The sequence below is a fragment of the Aedes aegypti genome, chromosome 2 (assembly GCF_002204515.2).
Source record: "Aedes aegypti strain LVP_AGWG chromosome 2, AaegL5.0 Primary Assembly, whole genome shotgun sequence".
In the NCBI taxonomy this organism is placed as follows: Eukaryota; Metazoa; Arthropoda; class Insecta; order Diptera; family Culicidae; genus Aedes; species Aedes aegypti.
The window spans coordinates 62,964,174-62,982,909 of record NC_035108.1 but is presented as its reverse complement, the minus strand read 5'-3'; the positions used below and the strand labels follow the sequence as shown (position 1 = coordinate 62,982,909).

Below are 18,736 nucleotides of genomic sequence, written 5' to 3'. Positions count from 1 at the left end.
AGCGGTCGACGCACCCATCCTAGCTAATTTGTGCAATAGGATACGATGATCGATTTTGTCAAAGGCGGCCTTCAAATCGGTGTAAACGGCATCTACTTGTTTCCCATCCTCTAGCTGGTTGATGCAACTTGAGGTAAAACGAAGAAGATTTGTTGTTACTGACCTGCCAGGGTAAAAACCATGCTGGTCGCTGGAGATGAACGCTTTTGTTTTGGCAAAAAGGTAATCATTGATGACTGTCTCAAACAGTTTGGAGCCAGCGCATAATGAAGTTATTCCTCGGTAGTTCCGAACATCGCTTTTGTCACCGGTTTTGTAAACTGGGAACATGAAGGATTTTTTCCACTTAGCAGGAAATTGCTTTTGCTGTAGCGAGAGGTTGAAGATGTAACACAACGGAACGGTTAGGACGTCGATGCATTTCTTGAAGACGATAACAGGAATCCCATCGGGCCCAGGAGTGATAGACGATTTCATTTTCTTCGCAGCTTTTCGTAGGACTTGATCAGTAACGAGTGGCAAACCAATGTCGCATACGTTTTCTGGCACTGTGGAGCTAGCACGCATCGCATCATTAACAGTTGCACAATCAGCATTAAAAACACTTGAAAAATGCTTAGCGTAGAGTTCGCATTTTTCCGGTGCAGTCGATGCTACTTCGTCGACAAAAGATACCGAGGCAGGGACACCATCGGTTTGCTTGCGCTTAGAGTTAACGAAATTCCAAAAACGTTTTGGATATCGACGGAGGCCGTCTTGCATTCTATCAACATACTGCGCGTAAAGATGTTCGTTGAGCGATTTGTATGCATCACTTGCATCTTGAAAACGCCGCTTATGAAGTGGCGTCCGCTGCTTGCGGTAGTGGCGTTGACATGAGTTTTTCGCGCGCTTTAGCGAACGGAGTCGAGCATTCCCCCATGGTGGCTTTGCAGGTGTACGCATCTTTGGAACGTTTGACGAAAGCCAATTCATCACAATATCGGAAAAAATTCTTACAGCATCGTTCACATCAGAGCAGGTGAGAATTTCGGTCCAGTCTAGACGCGCTAAAAAGCCGTGTAGCAATGTAAAGTCGATGCGTTTGAAGTCCAATTGAGGAACATCTTCGTGATTGAATAAGGGCTCGCTATCAGTAGAAAAAAGCGCAATTTCTAATGGAGGATGCGGGCGATCAATTTTGACCAGAGCGACAGCGGCTTCAGTTACAACGCATGAGTCGTCGTTGGCGAAAACTAAATCCAGGGTATGATTCCAGGGATTTGATACTCGGCAATACTGCTGCAAGTTTAACATTGCCATGTTGTCAAGTAAACCTGCACTCGCCGGTCCAACACTGCTGGGTTCAACAGTAACATAGAACGGCTCACTTTGTTCCCACACCAGGTTAGCTTGATTAAAATCGCCACAAACAATAATTGAATCATCATCGCATGCGCAGTCAAGGCTGTCCCTGATAGCATCGGAGAAGTATTTTACAAACACAATGTTTGAACGCATTTCTGGAGGAATGTATCCAGCGCAGATGAACAGAGACGATTCTGCTGTTCGGATACGGGCCAGTACGAGCTCAAGATCATCCACGACACACTGAACTGAAGAAGAGTGAAGTTTGCGATGAATAGCGATAATCACTTGGGTATAGAATGAATCAATACGAATCACTTGAATATAAAGTGTTTAATCCAGAATCACTTGGATATGAAGACGTTCTGACTTGAATAATTTGAATATGATGAATATGATTTGAATATGAATATCCAATGGATCAGACCTAAACCATTTGAATACGATATGATTCTGACCTTATTCACTTCCACTTCCAAATGTCTGAATAACATCCTAGACATTTTATCTTATTAAATCATGAGATTAGATAACAGTCAACCCTCCATAACTTGATGTTCCATATCTCGACAAAGAGTTGAAGAACCAGAGTAAGAGTTGGTTTTCGTGGCTACCTCGAACCGCAGTAACCCTGACCATGTGTTTTACGGGATCATCCCTTTGATTTCGAGTTAAATATGCTCACTGGTTCCACCAAGCGGGAGAGTAACGGATCAAACTGTTTGCCGTCCGATTTTATTTTTGACTGTCTAAACAACTTTGCCGAATACTCGAACTTGCTATTCTCAATTCAACATGTTCACAACCGCCACCTAGTGGCAAAATTACAAACTAAACTGTTGGCCTTTCGGATTCCCTTGATCTTCTGAACAACTTTGCCAAAAACTTGAATTTTCTTTCTTACCGAAATTATAAGACAGATATTGTATGAACTTGAAAAAAAATATAAATCAATCTGTTTTCCGGATTCCCTTGATTTTCTGAACAACTTTGCCGAAGATTCGAACTTGCAATCTCATATGGTTCCCAAGAATTTGTTTGATTAACCCATATCCGCCCTGCGTCCTAAAATAGGAGAGAAGCCCCGAACGCCCAGTGTCCTATAAATAGGACAATACTTGTAGTGGACAAGGACAATATCTTGAAAATGCATACGTTTAGTAGAAAACTTTCTTCTGAAAAGTTGACCACAGGACTGCTGACTACCATTTCGTATTTTTTTTTTAATTCAGAATTATCTCACCAGGTGGCGCACAGACACCAACAAATATCGCATATAGACGCAACATATGAGACAACTTTTCGGCGTACAAATAATTGATCCGTTTATATCTCAGTCCAGTGATGAAATACAAAATTGGTGTCTTCGACAGAAGTGTTCAACTAAATGGGATCTATTCGCCCAAAAACATAGTGGTTTGGAAAACTCTCTCACGGTGACACAATCATATTATTTGCCTATATCTCAATCCAGGGATTGGATACAAAGTTGGTGCCGTTGACAAAGTTGAAGAACTAAATGAGACCTATTCGCCTGGAAACTTATTATTTCGGAAATCATATTTAATTCGCTTATATATCAGTCCAGTGATTAAATCGAAAGAACGCTATTCACCTGAAACCTTTTTAGTTCGGAGGTCTCTCTCATGATGGCGTTAGTCGGTAAACATTTTGTTGGCCTATATTGAAGTGCAGTGTTGAGAAATAAATATGATGTCTTCAAAAAAGATAATCAACAAAAGGAGACATTTTCGCAAAAAAAAAAACTTATTAGCTGGAAATTGATTTGGAGTCCAATATTTGACTGTTATTGGGCTGAAGGACAAACTTTTGATGATGATGATATGATGATGATATGATTCTACAATCTATTGTAGAAAGGCATCTGCCTAGGAATAATCTGAAAAGCGATTTGATCAATATTGCACTTTTGTTTGTGAGCAGTCAGTCTTCTGTATGAAGGGCCAAAAATGGATGTGCGGACCCACAAGCAGAGACACTTGCACGAAATCCGCGGCAGGGGAAAAGAATCTCCTTCCAGAAGAACAACTGTAATATCAAGCCCTCGATTGACAGAATACTCTCAATAGATGGGGTCGAAGATGCCCAAGGACAAACTTTTGATTAGCATCAACGAAATTCTGATATTGCCAAATATATATTTGGATCGCTGTCAGATCCGAGCCCCATCGTGTACTAATAACTTGAATCAGAAAAAATATTAGTTATGTTTCTATTATCATCCATATAATATATTTTTGGGAACTTTTCTGAAACATTTGTAGGTCTTTTTTATAATCAAATTTTTTGACGTAAGATTTTATTTTGTTTTTGGTATCAAGGGTGTAAGTGTGTATCTTACTTACGTGGTAGAGCAGAAAATTGAACTGAAGTCACTAAATGATTTAATGCTGGCATGCATCTTTCTTCTCTGAAATTTTAATTCTTTATTTTTCAATATCTTTATCAGGATCCTCCGGAGCCCTGGAGTCCTGGAGGACAGAGCTGAATTCCAATTGTGAGATACCTTGGACGTTAACGATATTTACCTACTAGTGCTACTGAGCGGCAAAATTATGGACCAAACGGTTTGCTTTTCGGATGTCCTTGACTTTCTGAACAACTTTTCCGAAGACTCGATCTTTCTATCTTATTTGGATCACAAGATAAAACTAGTTAAGAATGCTCAATTGCACATACTCACTAGCGCTGCCTAGCGGCAAAATTTATACTAAAACTGTTTGCATTTCGGATGTCCTTGACTTTATAATCAACTTTGTCGAAGACTTGATCTTTCTATCTTATCTGGATGATGAGATAGATGCTCATTTTTATCTGCGCACTAGCGTCACCTAGTGGCAGAAGTCCTTGACTTTCTGAAGAACTTTGCCGAAGACTTGAACTTTCTATCTCATATGGATTACAAGACAGAACTGGATTAAAATGTTCAATTTTACATGCATACTACCATTACCTGGCGGCAAAATTTTGATACAAATAGTCTATCTTCCGAATGTAATTGACCTTCTGAACAACTTTGCCAAAGACTCGAACTTTTTATCTCATGTGGAATACAAGATAAAACTTGTCTAAAATGCTTAATTTTACATGCTCACTAGCACCACCTAGCGGCAAAATATCGAATCATAAATGTGCTTGTTTGGAGGAAGATCTCTAGAAGGATTTCTGACAGGACCTCTGGTGTGTATTTCATAAGAAATATCTGTGGCAATCTTCAAAAAGATTCTGAAGCTTTTTATTGAGAAAACTGGGAAATATAAATCCGGCAGCCCTGTGGAGTAGTCGCGTTACGAATACGAACAGGTAAAAGCATACTTGATTTTGGCGGTGACTGGATGTTAGAATCCTTGCCAACATTTTAAAAGATTTTTTCCCATTTTCTATAAGAATCTAACCATAATTCTGTGTGAACTTTTCCAAGATTTGTGTTAGTCAGAAGTTCAGTTCGTAATTCAGTAAGATTGGTTTGATAAGAGTAGCATTTGGGTAAAGGTTATTAGAGCTCTTGGAAATTTAGCAAAGTAATCCAGTAATAGGGTAATAGACTTCATAGAACGAGATGTGCCCAGTTGGAACAGTTTGCCGCATCAACCAATGTCTGTCACACCTTCTTCTTCTTGGCATAACGTCCTCACTGGGACAGAGCCTGTCTTTCAGCTTAGTGTTCTCATTGAGCACTTCCACAGTTATTAACTGAGAGCTGTCTTTGCCAAATTTACCATTTTCGCATTCGTATATCGTGTGGCAGGTACGATGATACTTTATGCCCAGGGAAGTCAAGGAAATTTCTATTACGAAAAGATCCTGGACCGACCGGGAATCGACCCCAGACACCTTCAGCATGGCTGTGCTTTGTAGCCGCGGTCTCTTACCACTCGGCTAAGGAAGGCCTAAGGAATGTCTGTCTCTTCGGTCACTTCTCAATTGTGAAAGGATATTTGATGAGCACCATATAAAATATGGACCATTTCATTTATTTCCGTAATTATCATTCTAACGCACATACCGTTTTGATTCATATTACGGACAGCTTCTTATTCCGGACACTCTACTTTGTATGGGAAACATTTCACACGAAACGTTTCAATTTTTGCCGTTCAAAAGTTCACTTTTTCGAGGCTCGTTTCAATAAGCTATTTCCATAAATATCTATGCAAAATTATAATGCCCAACCGCCATAGACGTCTCTTTAGTGGTTTAACGATTTCAATTGATGATTTGACCTTTCTAACCATGATTTTCATGAGCTGTCCGGAATTCGAATCAATGTGTCCGGAATATGAGGCAAAAGTGAGGAAGCGTCCGGAATAAGAATCATCAAAAGGCCATACTGTTGTAGTGGAAACGGAAATGGTCAGAGTAGGCTGCTAATGTTTAATGTCAGTAATTTGATTAGGAAATATACCTCATTCATGTTTGTTCGTTCATTCTAACCAGACGTGTTTTAATCACTGCTAGTCACTCTTTACAAGAGGTTATAGGCCCAGAGTAACGGTTAGAAATGGCGAATTCGAACTTCGGAATCGAGCCATTGGTCGGCAGAGAAAATTGGACAACTTGGAAATTTGCCGTCAAAACTTATCTCCAAGTGGAAGACCTGTGGCAAGCCGTTGAACCAAATAAGAAAGCGGATGGAACGTTGGAAGCGGTTGACCCTGTGAAGGATCTGAAGGCAAAAGGGAAGATTGTTCTGTTCTTAAAACCGGAGAACTATTACCATGTCCGTGAAGCCAAGACAGCTCGGGAAGCTTGGACGAAGCTCAACGACGCGTTCGAGGAAACTGGCCTGACGCGAGAAGTTGCTCTGCTTTACAAGCTCATTCGGACCGATCTGGAATCTTGCGGAACTATGGAAGCCTACGCCAACAAGATGATTTCAACGTGCCATCAATTGAACGAGATTGGATTTCCGATCCCGGAACGTTTCGTAGGGGTTCTTCTGCTGGCTGGCCTACCCGAGAGGTATCAACCAATGGTGATGGCTCTAAAGAACTCGGGAGCGGCTATAACTGGAGATTCCGTCAAGACGATTTTACTGCAAGAAGAATCAATGCCAAGTGAAAAAACGGCGTTCGTAGCGAAGGGAAAATTCAAGCCGAGGCCGGAAGTTTTCCATAGTAACGTGAAAAACAAGAAAAATTCGTCGCAGTCCAAGGGTCCACAGTGCCGGAAGTGCAGCAAGTTCGGCCACATAGCGAAGTTTTGTCCGGATAATCAAGCCAATAAGAAAGCAGATGCCTTCTGCACTGTTTTGTCGACGATTCAAGGTCAGGGCAAGAACCAGTGGTATTTGGACTCAGGTGCAACCAGACACATGACCCGAGATTTGGAGTTGCTGCAAGACGTGCGTCGTGAAAACGGAATCGTTGTAGCTGCGAACAAGGAAACGATGAAAATCGAAGCGTGTGGTACTGCTACCCTTCATCCAGTATGTCAGGATAGTGACGATGGAATTTCAGTTCATGACGTGCAGTACATTCCGGATCTGTCCACAAACCTTCTGTCGGTGGTTGAGATTGTCAAAAAAGGCTACAAGGTGGTGTTCCAATCGAGCGGATGTGAAATCTTCAACATGGAAGGTAAGCTAGTGGCAACCGGAATAATCGAGAATGACTTGTTCAAGCTGGCGCAGTCGGAAGCAGCTGGTAAAGTAATGTTGAGCTCCGCTTGTGCATCGCTAGAAACTTGGCATAAGCGGATGGGGCATCTCAACTACAACAGTGTGAAGAAACTGGCTGACGGTGTGGCGTGTGGAATGCGAATTTCAAATGAGAACCATGGCGATTGTACCGTGTGTCCAATGGGGAAGCAGACACGAATTCCATTCAGCAAGAGCGGATCAAGAGCAGAAGAGCTACTAGAAGTGATCCATTCGGACGTAGCGGGACCAATGGAGGTACCATCACCGTCAGGAAGCCGTTATTATGTGTCCTTTATTGATGATCGATCCCGCCGGATGTTCGTGTATTTTTTGAAGACCAAATCTGAAGAAGAGATCCTTGCTCGGTTCAAGGAATTCCACGCTCAGGCGGAGCGTCAGAGCAGTCGGAAGATCAAGATCTTGAGGACAGATAATGGTAAGGAGTATATGAATAAAGGATTTCAAAGCTTCTTGAGACAGATGGGAATACGACATCAAACCACCAACGATTATACACCGGAACAAAATGGTCTGGCGGAGCGTGCAAATAGGACGATTGCTGAGCGGGCACGCTGTATGTTATTTGAAGCTAACCTTCCAAAATCGTTCTGGGCGGAGGCAACGGCAGCGGCGGTGTACCTCGTTAACCGCTCTCCCACTCGCGGTCATGGACTGACTCCAGAAGAGGTCTGGAGCGGAAGGAAGCCCGATATCTCTCATGTCAGGGTATTTGGAACGAAGGCTATGGTGCAAGTGCCCAAACAAAAGCGACGGAAGTGGGATCCGAAATCAAGACCGTGTGTATTGACCGGATTTGAGGAGGAGACGAAAGGCTACCGTTTATACGATCCAAATACGAAATGCTTCCTGAAGAGTCGAGAAGTGTGTTTCATCGACGAGTGCACAAGTAAGTGTGCTCTACCAACCAGACAGCCACGAACGGTGATTCCAGTGGACTTCGAAAGCGTTCCAACCACAGTTTCAAGTGATCCTTTAGTTCCAGAAGTTGAGGAAGCTGTGCACGAATCCGACGAAGAGGTCACTGAAGATAAAGACATCAGCAATACCTCTACAGATACCGTAGTTGACGTGACAGAACTCCCATCGCGACATTTTTCAAATCTACCTCGGCGGAGCGAAAGAAAGCGTACAGTTCCGAAAAAGTACTTGGATTTTCATCTAGCAAGCAAGAGTCTTCCCGTAAGTATTGATTCCCAGGACAGACCAGATCAAGAGTCAGACGAATCAAGTGACTTCGAAGGCTTCAATAATGAAGGCAGCGATCTCGATCCTGACCAGTGCTTGGCTTTGAACTCCAATCGTGGGAAAACAGCAAATGATGGGAACAATGATCCGAAAAATTACAGGGAGGCGATGTCTTCGCCTTACGCCGAAAACTGGAGAGAAGCAATGGCTGAAGAAATGGAGTCGATTCACACCAATAAAACATGGACATTGGTTGATCTCCCTCCAGGACGGAAGGCTGTTGGAAGCAAGTGGGTGTACAAAATCAAGCGACACATCAACGGTGAGATTGTACGATTCAAGGCCCGCTTAGTTGCCCAAGGATATAGTCAACAATACGGAGCAGACTACGACGAAGTATTTGCTCCAGTGGGACAGCAAACCACTTTTCGGACGCTAATGGCAGTCGCTGCGAAGAAAAACATGACTATGAAGCAATATGATATCAAGACCGCATTTCTGTATGGCGAACTTGAGGAGGAGATATATATGCGGCAGCCATGTGGATTTGAACAGAAGGGAAGCGAAAACAAGGTGTGTCGGTTACGTCGGAGCTTGTATGGTCTGAAGCAAGCGGCTAGAGCGTGGAATCAGAGACTACACGAAGAACTAGAACGGCAGCAATTTCAGCGATGTCTGTCCGATCCGTGCTTGTACCGGAAGCAGCTCAAAGACCGATGGTGTTACGTGCTTGTTTATGTTGACGACCTGGTTGTGGTGAGCGAAGATCCGAAGATGATCGAAGCACTTGTCATAAGCCTGAAGAAATCATTTCACATCAGCGAACTGGGTGATATCCGATATTACCTTGGAATGGAAGTCGAAAAGGATCGTCATGGTGATTACTTCTTGAGTCAGCGAAAGTACATTCGAGAGGTGATCGAAACAAGCGGTTTGATAGATGCCAAAGTTTCGAAGACTTCCTTGGATCCCGGATATGTCAAGAACGTAAGCGACGGAACCCCTTTAGCAAGCAACAGCGAATACCAGAAGTTGATCGGGAAAGTTTTGTACATAGCTGTGAACACTAGGCCCGACATTTCGACAGCTGTATCCATCCTGAGCAGGAAAACAAATCGTCCAACGCAAGAGGATTGGAACGAGCTTAAACGTGTAGTACGGTATCTCAAAGGGACAATCAACTATCGACTTCGACTGAGCAAAAAAGGGGAGACCGGGACCATCATCGGTTATTCGGATGCAGACTGGGCAGAAAATCGAGATGACCGGAAATCGCATAGTGGGTTCGCGTTCAAGGTGAATGGAGGAATGGTAAGCTGGGCATGCCGCAAACAAACTTGTGTAGCTTTATCAACAGCGGAGGCAGAGTTTATCGCATTAGCTGAGGCGGCACAGGAAGCTGTATGGTTGAAACTCCTACTGCAAGAGCTGAATGATGGACAGCGAGTAGTCATTAATGAAGATAACCAAAGTTGTCTGAAAATTATAGAAGGAGAGAAACTAAAGAGGAAAATGAAGCACATTGCAACAAAGTTCCACTTGATACGACTCTCTTTGGTCCAGGTATATTTGCGAGCTCCCAGAAGGGGACCTGCCAAAGCCCCAAACTGCTGGTCTAGAGCCAACGGCAACTTCCGGGGTGGGCGCTCAAGGCCTCTTTTGTATAACCTGGATCTCAGGGTCGTTTTAGGAGGGTTCCGGGAGAATTTCCGAACTGAGTGGTGAAAAGGCGGACAATACAACAATGGAATGACAACGGAAAACAAGATTTTTTCTAAATAACCTTAAATTTAATTAGCTGTGGTTCAGACGGGCCATACATCAATTTTAAACAGAAGAAAACAGACTTTTTACAATTAACAACTTTTTATTTAGAGACTTGATAGAGGGGGGGGGGGTTACTATGGATTGAGCTCACCGGTACGTTGCGGCCGTTACTGCTTCAGATGTTCTTGTAGGCGATCGTTTCTGGAGTTCTTATGGGTCTTCTTCTTAATCGTTTTCATCTTCTTCGTGCTTCTTCTTCCACAGCTACAGCATCACACATAATAGACAAAAAGGGGGGGGGGGGTTGACGGTATAGGCCTTTGTAGCGTTTGGCCTTTGTTCCAAAGGGTCCGGGAAATGGTACACTGCGCACATTTTGGGTTTGTGGTCTTCGAGCGAGTAACACCTTTTCTTTGACCGACACCAACAGTCTTGGCGTAATACCACGAAATACAAAATGTCCGTCGGTCACCACAAAATCTTCTTACTGACGTCACAATTATGTTCATTAGCACCACGTACTCGCTCGGCATTGATTGCACGTAATGGCCAATGGTGCCTAACTCGACCAGCACTGACTTTGCGATGACTTATCATCTTTCAGGTGCACTTTGCTGATCGTCCGTGGTGCGGCACAACACTGACCCGTACATTTTAACTTTCAACGTTTTTTACGGTATTATCGCTGTTGGGTTTTAAATTCTATTTAGTACGTAAGTTTTAATCACTGTATTCTAATAACTCGTGGAACTAAACCGGCTTGTATGGTAGCGGACAAAACCGGACCGTCACTTCCATCATTTCTCCGGACCAAACTTAAAAGAGAATTTGACAAAATCTTCCCATCCCCTTTATAGTAGTCGTAAAAAGGGGGGGGGGGTCCTTCCACTACCCACTACCCTTATCCAACTCCCATGTCCTTGATGACAGATATCAAGAACTCGTCTTCCTTTCTAATGATGAGTGGGTCTTGGTAGCGATGAGTTCCTTACACTCTAAACAAGTTTTAGTTATCAAGGTGTCTTACAAAACTTTTAAAAATAAGATTCCGATTGGGCTACATGCGAAGCCTTAACATTTCCTAACCTTACACTTGTTTTCCTTTTTTTTGTAAATAACGCAATATGAAATTTATGTAATATGAAAAATAAATAAACAATCTGAATAATAATGTAAATAAAAAATCTGGGTAATACATAAATTTGTAAATACAAAAATGAATGAATAAATAAATAAAAATCAATAAATAAATGAATAAATAAATAAATAAATAAATGAATAAATGAATAAATAAATAAATAAATAAATAAATAAATAAATAAATAAATAAATAAATAAAGAACAAATCTGCAATCGGAATCAACAACAAAATAGATAAATAAAGACACCTTAAGCTACTAAGCGTAAAATAAACATCACTCAAACACTGAACCGTGGAGACAAACGTTTATCAAACACTTAGACATTTAAACAAATAATTTATACAATACAACATAAAAAAAAATATAACAAATCAATTAATCTGAACCATCAGCTTGCCTTTCCACCACACAAATTCATTGTTACCCAAACGATTGGTAACAATTTTCCCCGAGTCGGGTTAAAAAAAATCGAAGATTTTTTTTTTGTTGACTTCCAATGCGACTACTGCTCCACCAGTACCAGTTACAAATCGCGAAATGATTTTTCATGGAGACCAGAGGAGCTCTTTCCCACGATTTGTTTGGCACTAGTGGAGTGAGCCTGTCCATCTTCCATCCTAAACGGTCAAAGTCAATATCGGATGCATCCATTGGCCTTTTTGCAAATCAAATCCAGAAAGTATCAATGTCGAGATCTCTTTTTGCGTCAGAATAAACAGCTTTGGCCTCTCCGTCACAATCGTGGAGAAAAAATAATAATTAGGTTGATTTACGTCGAGCATTTCGCTGACTAGAATATTTTTATAAGCGGCAAGCATTGTTGCCTAAACTACTTATACTACTTATTACTAAGGAAAGAGACAAGAATACTTTCAACTGTCTCAGTTCCACTATAACAACGTCACAAGTTCTTGACTTGGACCAGAAATGTTCAATTTTCACACGTAGAACAACACTCATACACTCACTCATTCATCAAACACACCATTCATTATATGCTACGATTAAAACTTATTGATAGACGGGCCCATTAAAATAATATAAAAACGTTTTATGCGTGAGGTATCATTATCAACTGTGAACTCCCACGCAAGAGTTACAGAGATTGATACCGAGGATTCATGAATCAGCTCACTCAATACGTATTTCTTTATTACTCTCTCGCACATGGCGAGGGAAGACTGTAGTGAAAGTACGATGAGTGAAGCTGTTCAAAATTTAGCGTGAGATGAGTTGTCTTCTCGACGGACGACATAAATTGGGCTGCGTACTGATGTATGACAGATCCCTACGAGCAATTGACGTTTGCTTGTCAAAAAAAAACTCACAACGATGAGACGGCAGATTGGCACAAATCGTAAACATGGCAAGAGATCTCATAATGATCTTGTGCAATGATTGAGGTAAATTTTCATTGAAATTAATATATTCTACTTTTCGTTTTAGGGAATAAATTGCTCTGATGCAATGAACACTTCGAGGAACTAGTAGGAAACCATTTTTTTGAACCGATTTTGTGATTAGTGATAAACATCTGTGAGTGCGTAAAGCAACAAAATGTTGAAGTTTTGTTTGTCGTTTGATGCAGTATCGACTTCCATCGTACGTCAGAAGTGGTGACCGTTTGTGTCGTGGCTCCACCAAAAGTGTTGTGGGTGGTTTTGTCGCTGATGGTGTTTACATGCATCATGCAGTGAATGAAATGCATCATTCTAAAATTTTTTAAAGAAATATAGTGAATGAAATTGAATTTGAAAGAAATAAAACATTAACAGTTTTTGTTTACTTTATTGGGGGAAAGCTAAGGAAGCAATTACTCATTAGGAAATAATCATGCAAAATATTGAATATGGTTTTAGAGAAAGTTTGTATGTCAAACAATTTATCTCGAAAACAAAACATCAGCTTTTGGTGTTTATTTTTTTTGAAACACATCAAACGAATTTATACATAGGGCGAGTTTTCAAAAGTCAATCGTTTCACAACGATTTTTACTCAATCTCACAAACAATTACACAACACTTCTTCTTTTTGGAATTACGTCCTCACTGGGACAGAGCCTGCTTCTCAGCTTAGTGTTCTTATGAGCACTTCCACAGTTATTAACTGAGAGCTTACTATGCCGAATGACCATTTTTGCATGTGTATATCGTGTGGCAGGTACGAAGATACTCTATGCCCTGGGAAGTCGAGAAAATTTCCAACCCGAAAAGATCCTCGACCGGTGGGATTCGAACCCACGACCCTCAGCTTAGTCTTGCTGAATAGCTGCGCGTTTACCGCTACGGCTATCTGGGCCCCCAATTACACAACACACTGAACACTTTAAAACTTTAGTGAACTATTTAGATAACCTAATGCATATTTCTTTTATCACAGATTGTTTGAGGGTATAAAAATCAAGGTTATCATCACTCGCAAGGATTCGCATTTCGCTCCCCGGGATCTTCAAAGCAAATTGATCTCCGAATTGCATACCGACCTGACGACCAAGCTAATGATTTCGCGAATGTGAATAAGTGGAATTTTCTCCGGGATACCGTGAGAAAAAGGGCTTCACTTCAGGCCAAAAGGAAAGCACTTTTTCAAGATTTTACACTGGGCGCCAATTGATACGACTCTCTTTGGTCCAGGTATATTTGCGAGCTCCCAGAAGGGGACCTGCCAAAGCCCCAAACTGCTGGTCTAGAGCCAACGGCAACTTCCGGGGTGGGCGCTCAAGGCCTCTTTTGTATAACCTGGATCTCAGGGTCGTTTTAGGAGGGTTCCGGGAGAATTTCCGAACTGAGTGGTGAAAAGGCGGACAATACAACAATGGAATGACAACGGAAAACAAGATTTTTTCTAAATAACCTTAAATTTAATTAGCTGTGGTTCAGACGGGCCATACATCAATTTTAAACAGAAGAAAACAGACTTTTTACAATTAACAACTTTTTATTTAGAGACTTGATAGAGGGGGGGGGGGTTACTATGGATTGAGCTCACCGGTACGTTGCGGCCGTTACTGCTTCAGATGTTCTTGTAGGCGATCGTTTCTGGAGTTCTTATGGGTCTTCTTCTTAATCGTTTTCATCTTCTTCGTGCTTCTTCTTCCACAGCTACAGCATCACACATAATAGACAAAAAGGGGGGGGGGGGTTGACGGTATAGGCCTTTGTAGCGTTTGGCCTTTGTTCCAAAGGGTCCGGGAAATGGTACACTGCGCACATTTTGGGTTTGTGGTCTTCGAGCGAGTAACACCTTTTCTTTGACCGACACCAACAGTCTTGGCGTAATACCACGAAATACAAAATGTCCGTCGGTCACCACAAAATCTTCTTACTGACGTCACAATTATGTTCATTAGCACCACGTACTCGCTCGGCATTGATTGCACGTAATGGCCAATGGTGCCTAACTCGACCAGCACTGACTTTGCGATGACTTATCATCTTTCAGGTGCACTTTGCTGATCGTCCGTGGTGCGGCACAACACTGACCCGTACATTTTAACTTTCAACGTTTTTTACGGTATTATCGCTGTTGGGTTTTAAATTCTATTTAGTACGTAAGTTTTAATCACTGTATTCTAATAACTCGTGGAACTAAACCGGCTTGTATGGTAGCGGACAAAACCGGACCGTCACTTCCATCATTTCTCCGGACCAAACTTAAAAGAGAATTTGACAAAATCTTCCCATCCCCTTTATAGTAGTCGTAAAAAGGGGGGGGGGGGGGTCCTTCCACTACCCACTACCCTTATCCAACTCCCATGTCCTTGATGACAGATATCAAGAACTCGTCTTCCTTTCTAATGATGAGTGGGTCTTGGTAGCGATGAGTTCCTTACACTCTAAACAAGTTTTAGTTATCAAGGTGTCTTACAAAACTTTTAAAAATAAGATTCCGATTGGGCTACATGCGAAGCCTTAACATTTCCTAACCTTACACTTGTTTTCCTTTTTTTTGTAAATAACGCAATATGAAATTTATGTAATATGAAAAATAAATAAACAATCTGAATAATAATGTAAATAAAAAATCTGGGTAATACATAAATTTGTAAATACAAAAATGAATGAATAAATAAATAAAAATCAATAAATAAATGAATAAATAAATAAATAAATAAATGAATAAATGAATAAATAAATAAATAAATAAATAAATAAATAAATAAATAAATAAATAAATAAAGAACAAATCTGCAATCGGAATCAACAACAAAATAGATAAATAAAGACACCTTAAGCTACTAAGCGTAAAATAAACATCACTCAAACACTGAACCGTGGAGACAAACGTTTATCAAACACTTAGACATTTAAACAAATAATTTATACAATACAACATAAAAAAAAATATAACAAATCAATTAATCTGAACCATCAGCTTGCCTTTCCACCACACAAATTCATTGTTACCCAAACGATTGGTAACACACTTTACAAAAGATCTTATTCAAAAACAAGAAATGGAGTGTGTCTACTGCCCATCTGAAGACATGGTAGCGGATTTATTGACAAAACCATTGCAGCGCGTTAGATTGGAGAAATTGGTCAAGATGATAGGACTGGCTATTGCCGTTTAGGAGGAGTGTTGTAGTGGAAACGGAAATGGTCAGAGTAGGCTGCTAATGTTTAATGTCAGTAATATGATTAGGAAATATACCTCATTCATGTTTGTTCGTTCATTCTAACCAGACGTGTTTTAATCACTGCTAGTCACTCTTTACAAGACATACATTTCGATTTATTTTAAATTATTCAAGTAGCGGAAGCGTATTCTTTACCCATCATTCGAAAGTTAAAGGTTTCCGGCGGTCGATAACGTTGAGGAATCATACAGAATTATTTATTATGTATGCTCTATGCTGTGTTATACTTCCCTGAGGCCTTAAGTGTCCGTAATATGAATAAAAACGGTATAATGTTACAAAGATTAATATGTACAAAACCTCGCACAAGCGTACCTACTCGCTTTTGGTCAGAGTTCAGCGAATCATTCTTTAGTTTAGCATCGCACCTTCTCCATCGCAGCGCAAAAGAATACCAAAACTCTAATCCACTTTCCTCTTCTTTGTTTGTGTTCCCATCTCCGTAGTTCTGTCCAGCACAGATCTGTATGAGTCCCTTCATCACATCTCCCAGTTCCACCTTCCACTCTCTATGTCAACGTTTCTTCCCGAAAGGGGTTCAATGAAACTTGATGTGACTTTTCCCCTCAGGGAGATTGCCATATTCTAGGGATGGAGCAATTCCTTATTTGGACAGAACCGGAAAATGTTTGATCAGATCGAAACTTGATTATGCTTCTAGCTTCTATGTGGAATGTTTCCCAGTAGGATATGATGAATATGTTTCAAAGTAAATACACAATCTAAATGTTGGCCATTAGTGAAGTGGTTCAAATTAGGCTTACCCATTGCGTAGCAGCTTTCTGAACTATTCCAAACCCCAAATGCGTTCTCCGTTGCCTTCGTATGTTTAGGGCGCTTAAACCGTCAATACAATCATCACCATCATCATCATTACAGCCATCATCCGGATGCTATTTTTGTGTGTTGCGTTTTGCTGCACTCTCCCCCTTCTCTCCTACAGCCTCTGCTGATGATCCGACTGCTGTTCAAGTTTTCTTCAGGCGTTTCACTGGAATCAAGATTTTTCTGCTTTTCACCACAAGAACGCACTTCAAACTGAGGAAACTACTTGGTACGATACAATTTAATTTCAGCCGTTTTCCAGCTAGCCAGACACTGTCACACGCCCCAAATCCCCAACAAGCACAATTTTCACTCTTATCCAGCGGAGGATGGCAGCGAAATCTCGGTTCGCCTCCGAAAATACACTCGTCGATTCCGTACTTTCAGCTTTTCCGGATGTTTGCCGGGCACTTAACACTTAGTATTTCACGCCAATCACAAAACGTTTTCCACATCAATAATCCCGGGGGACATTCACTTGCTTGGTTGGTTGGGACCCAAAGGGAATTCCCTTTCCTTTAAAGGAAAATATCGCGCACCCGAAAACCGATACACACCCGACGGCGACGGATTTTCGATTCAATCTGAATCGCTGTTCGTTGACGTTCTCCGTTCGTTCGTTTCGTTCCCCGCTCCACACACACAAACACAAACGTCGATGTTCAACACGCTAACATGAAAGTACCCATTAATGGGTAAAATAATACCCATTTTCAAGAAAAGTGGTTTAACTCATTAAAAGAGTAAAGTCGATTTACTCATTAAAGAGTATTCGCATCGAACGTCAAATAATGGGTATTTTTCACTCTTGACCTTTTTAAAAAAGTGCGTTTGACAGATTCCTTAAGAATTCTCTGACAGTTTGTTTTGGTTTTGGTGTTCGTCAACAGGGCTGCCAAACACTGCAGATTTTTGAATAATTCGCGTAAGGATTCAAAAGGACCTATGTGGCAATGAGAAATTCAGGGGGGTGAAATGAGCCAATAATTAGCTACCCAACATTGATTCAACATGGCGTCCAGTGTCTTTGTTTTGATTCTTTTGGGACTAACAAAACATATGATTTTTTGGATAGGAGACATCAATGATACCTCACTGATGCGTAAAACATTCAACAAAATGTTGAAAAGAGGCAAAGCGTCATCAAATATGACAATGTAACGCAATATAATTAATTGCCAGAAACTAGCACTAGCAGCACTTGAGCCGTATACTCGAAAATCAGGAGCAAGTTAGGGCAAACCGACCAGAAAGTGGGTACCAAAACGCGAAGTACCAAAAACGATGTGAGGAAGAGCCAAAATGTATGCAGGATGACAGCGGTGTCAGTCCTCTGGAGAAATTCTCTCCTCTTTGGGGCCGTTCAAATATTACGTAACGCAACAGGGGGAGGGTGGGGGTCTTACATAGTGTTACGGTCCATACAAAAATTAAAAAAAATTCCATACAAAAGCTATAAACAATAAACATGCACTTCCAGTGAGAAATAATTCTCTTTGAAGGGAGTGTGGTAAATCTAATTCAATTAAATAATTAACTTCCTAAATTAATACATAATTACTAATTTACACGGCTACAAAAAATTTTAATTCAAAAAATAACAATAACGAATGATTCTTTTTTCGTTTTGTTCGTCAAGGGTTCCGACGTGTTTATGTGTATGTTTAAAAAATTCCAGGATATTCACTGGGAAAGTTGGATAAACGAGTCCGAACGAAACTGTCATTTTTTATGGGCGTTTTTCAACAGCCTACTTGATGGCAAGACGAAGTTTGTCGGGGCTTGAGAGAGACTCGCGAAGAGGAAAAATATCAACGTCATATGCAGCCCAGATTCCGCTGTCACGAAACGTCAAATGCAGCCCGCCGTTTTTATGGCTGCAAAAGTGAAAAGTATTGTATTCACAATAAACTGTTATTAAAAACCTCAGTCGGGGGAGCAGTTTTTTTTTCCGAAGTTGCTAAAAATCTAAACACAAGATAAGTTATTTCTAATGTCTGCAACGTTGGCAGGCTTGAAATTTCACTCAAAAGGCTATTTATCATTCAGTGTGATGCAAACGCAATCATTTTTTGCTGAGATGTTCATGTGAAAGCTTGAACGGCTTGCGCATGATTGGTATAAACACAAAGTGGAATAAGAAAAAAC

The 18,736-nt window shown here is 40.9% G+C and overlaps 1 protein-coding gene across 1 annotated transcript in view; it reads right to left on the bottom strand.

Annotated features, from left to right (window-relative positions):
* The window catches only part of LOC5574280 (tyrosine-protein kinase PR2), a 123,497-nt gene extending 106,315 nt beyond the window's left edge, over nucleotides 1-17,182 (bottom strand). Inside the window, exon 1 of the mRNA XM_021841013.1 lies at nucleotides 16,528-17,182. Within this exon, the coding sequence (XP_021696705.1) occupies nucleotides 16,528-16,531 (4 nt within the window). The 5' untranslated portion in view covers nucleotides 16,532-17,182. The remainder of the gene's footprint in view (nucleotides 1-16,527) is intronic.
* Nucleotides 17,183-18,736: the final 1,554 nt, after the last annotated feature.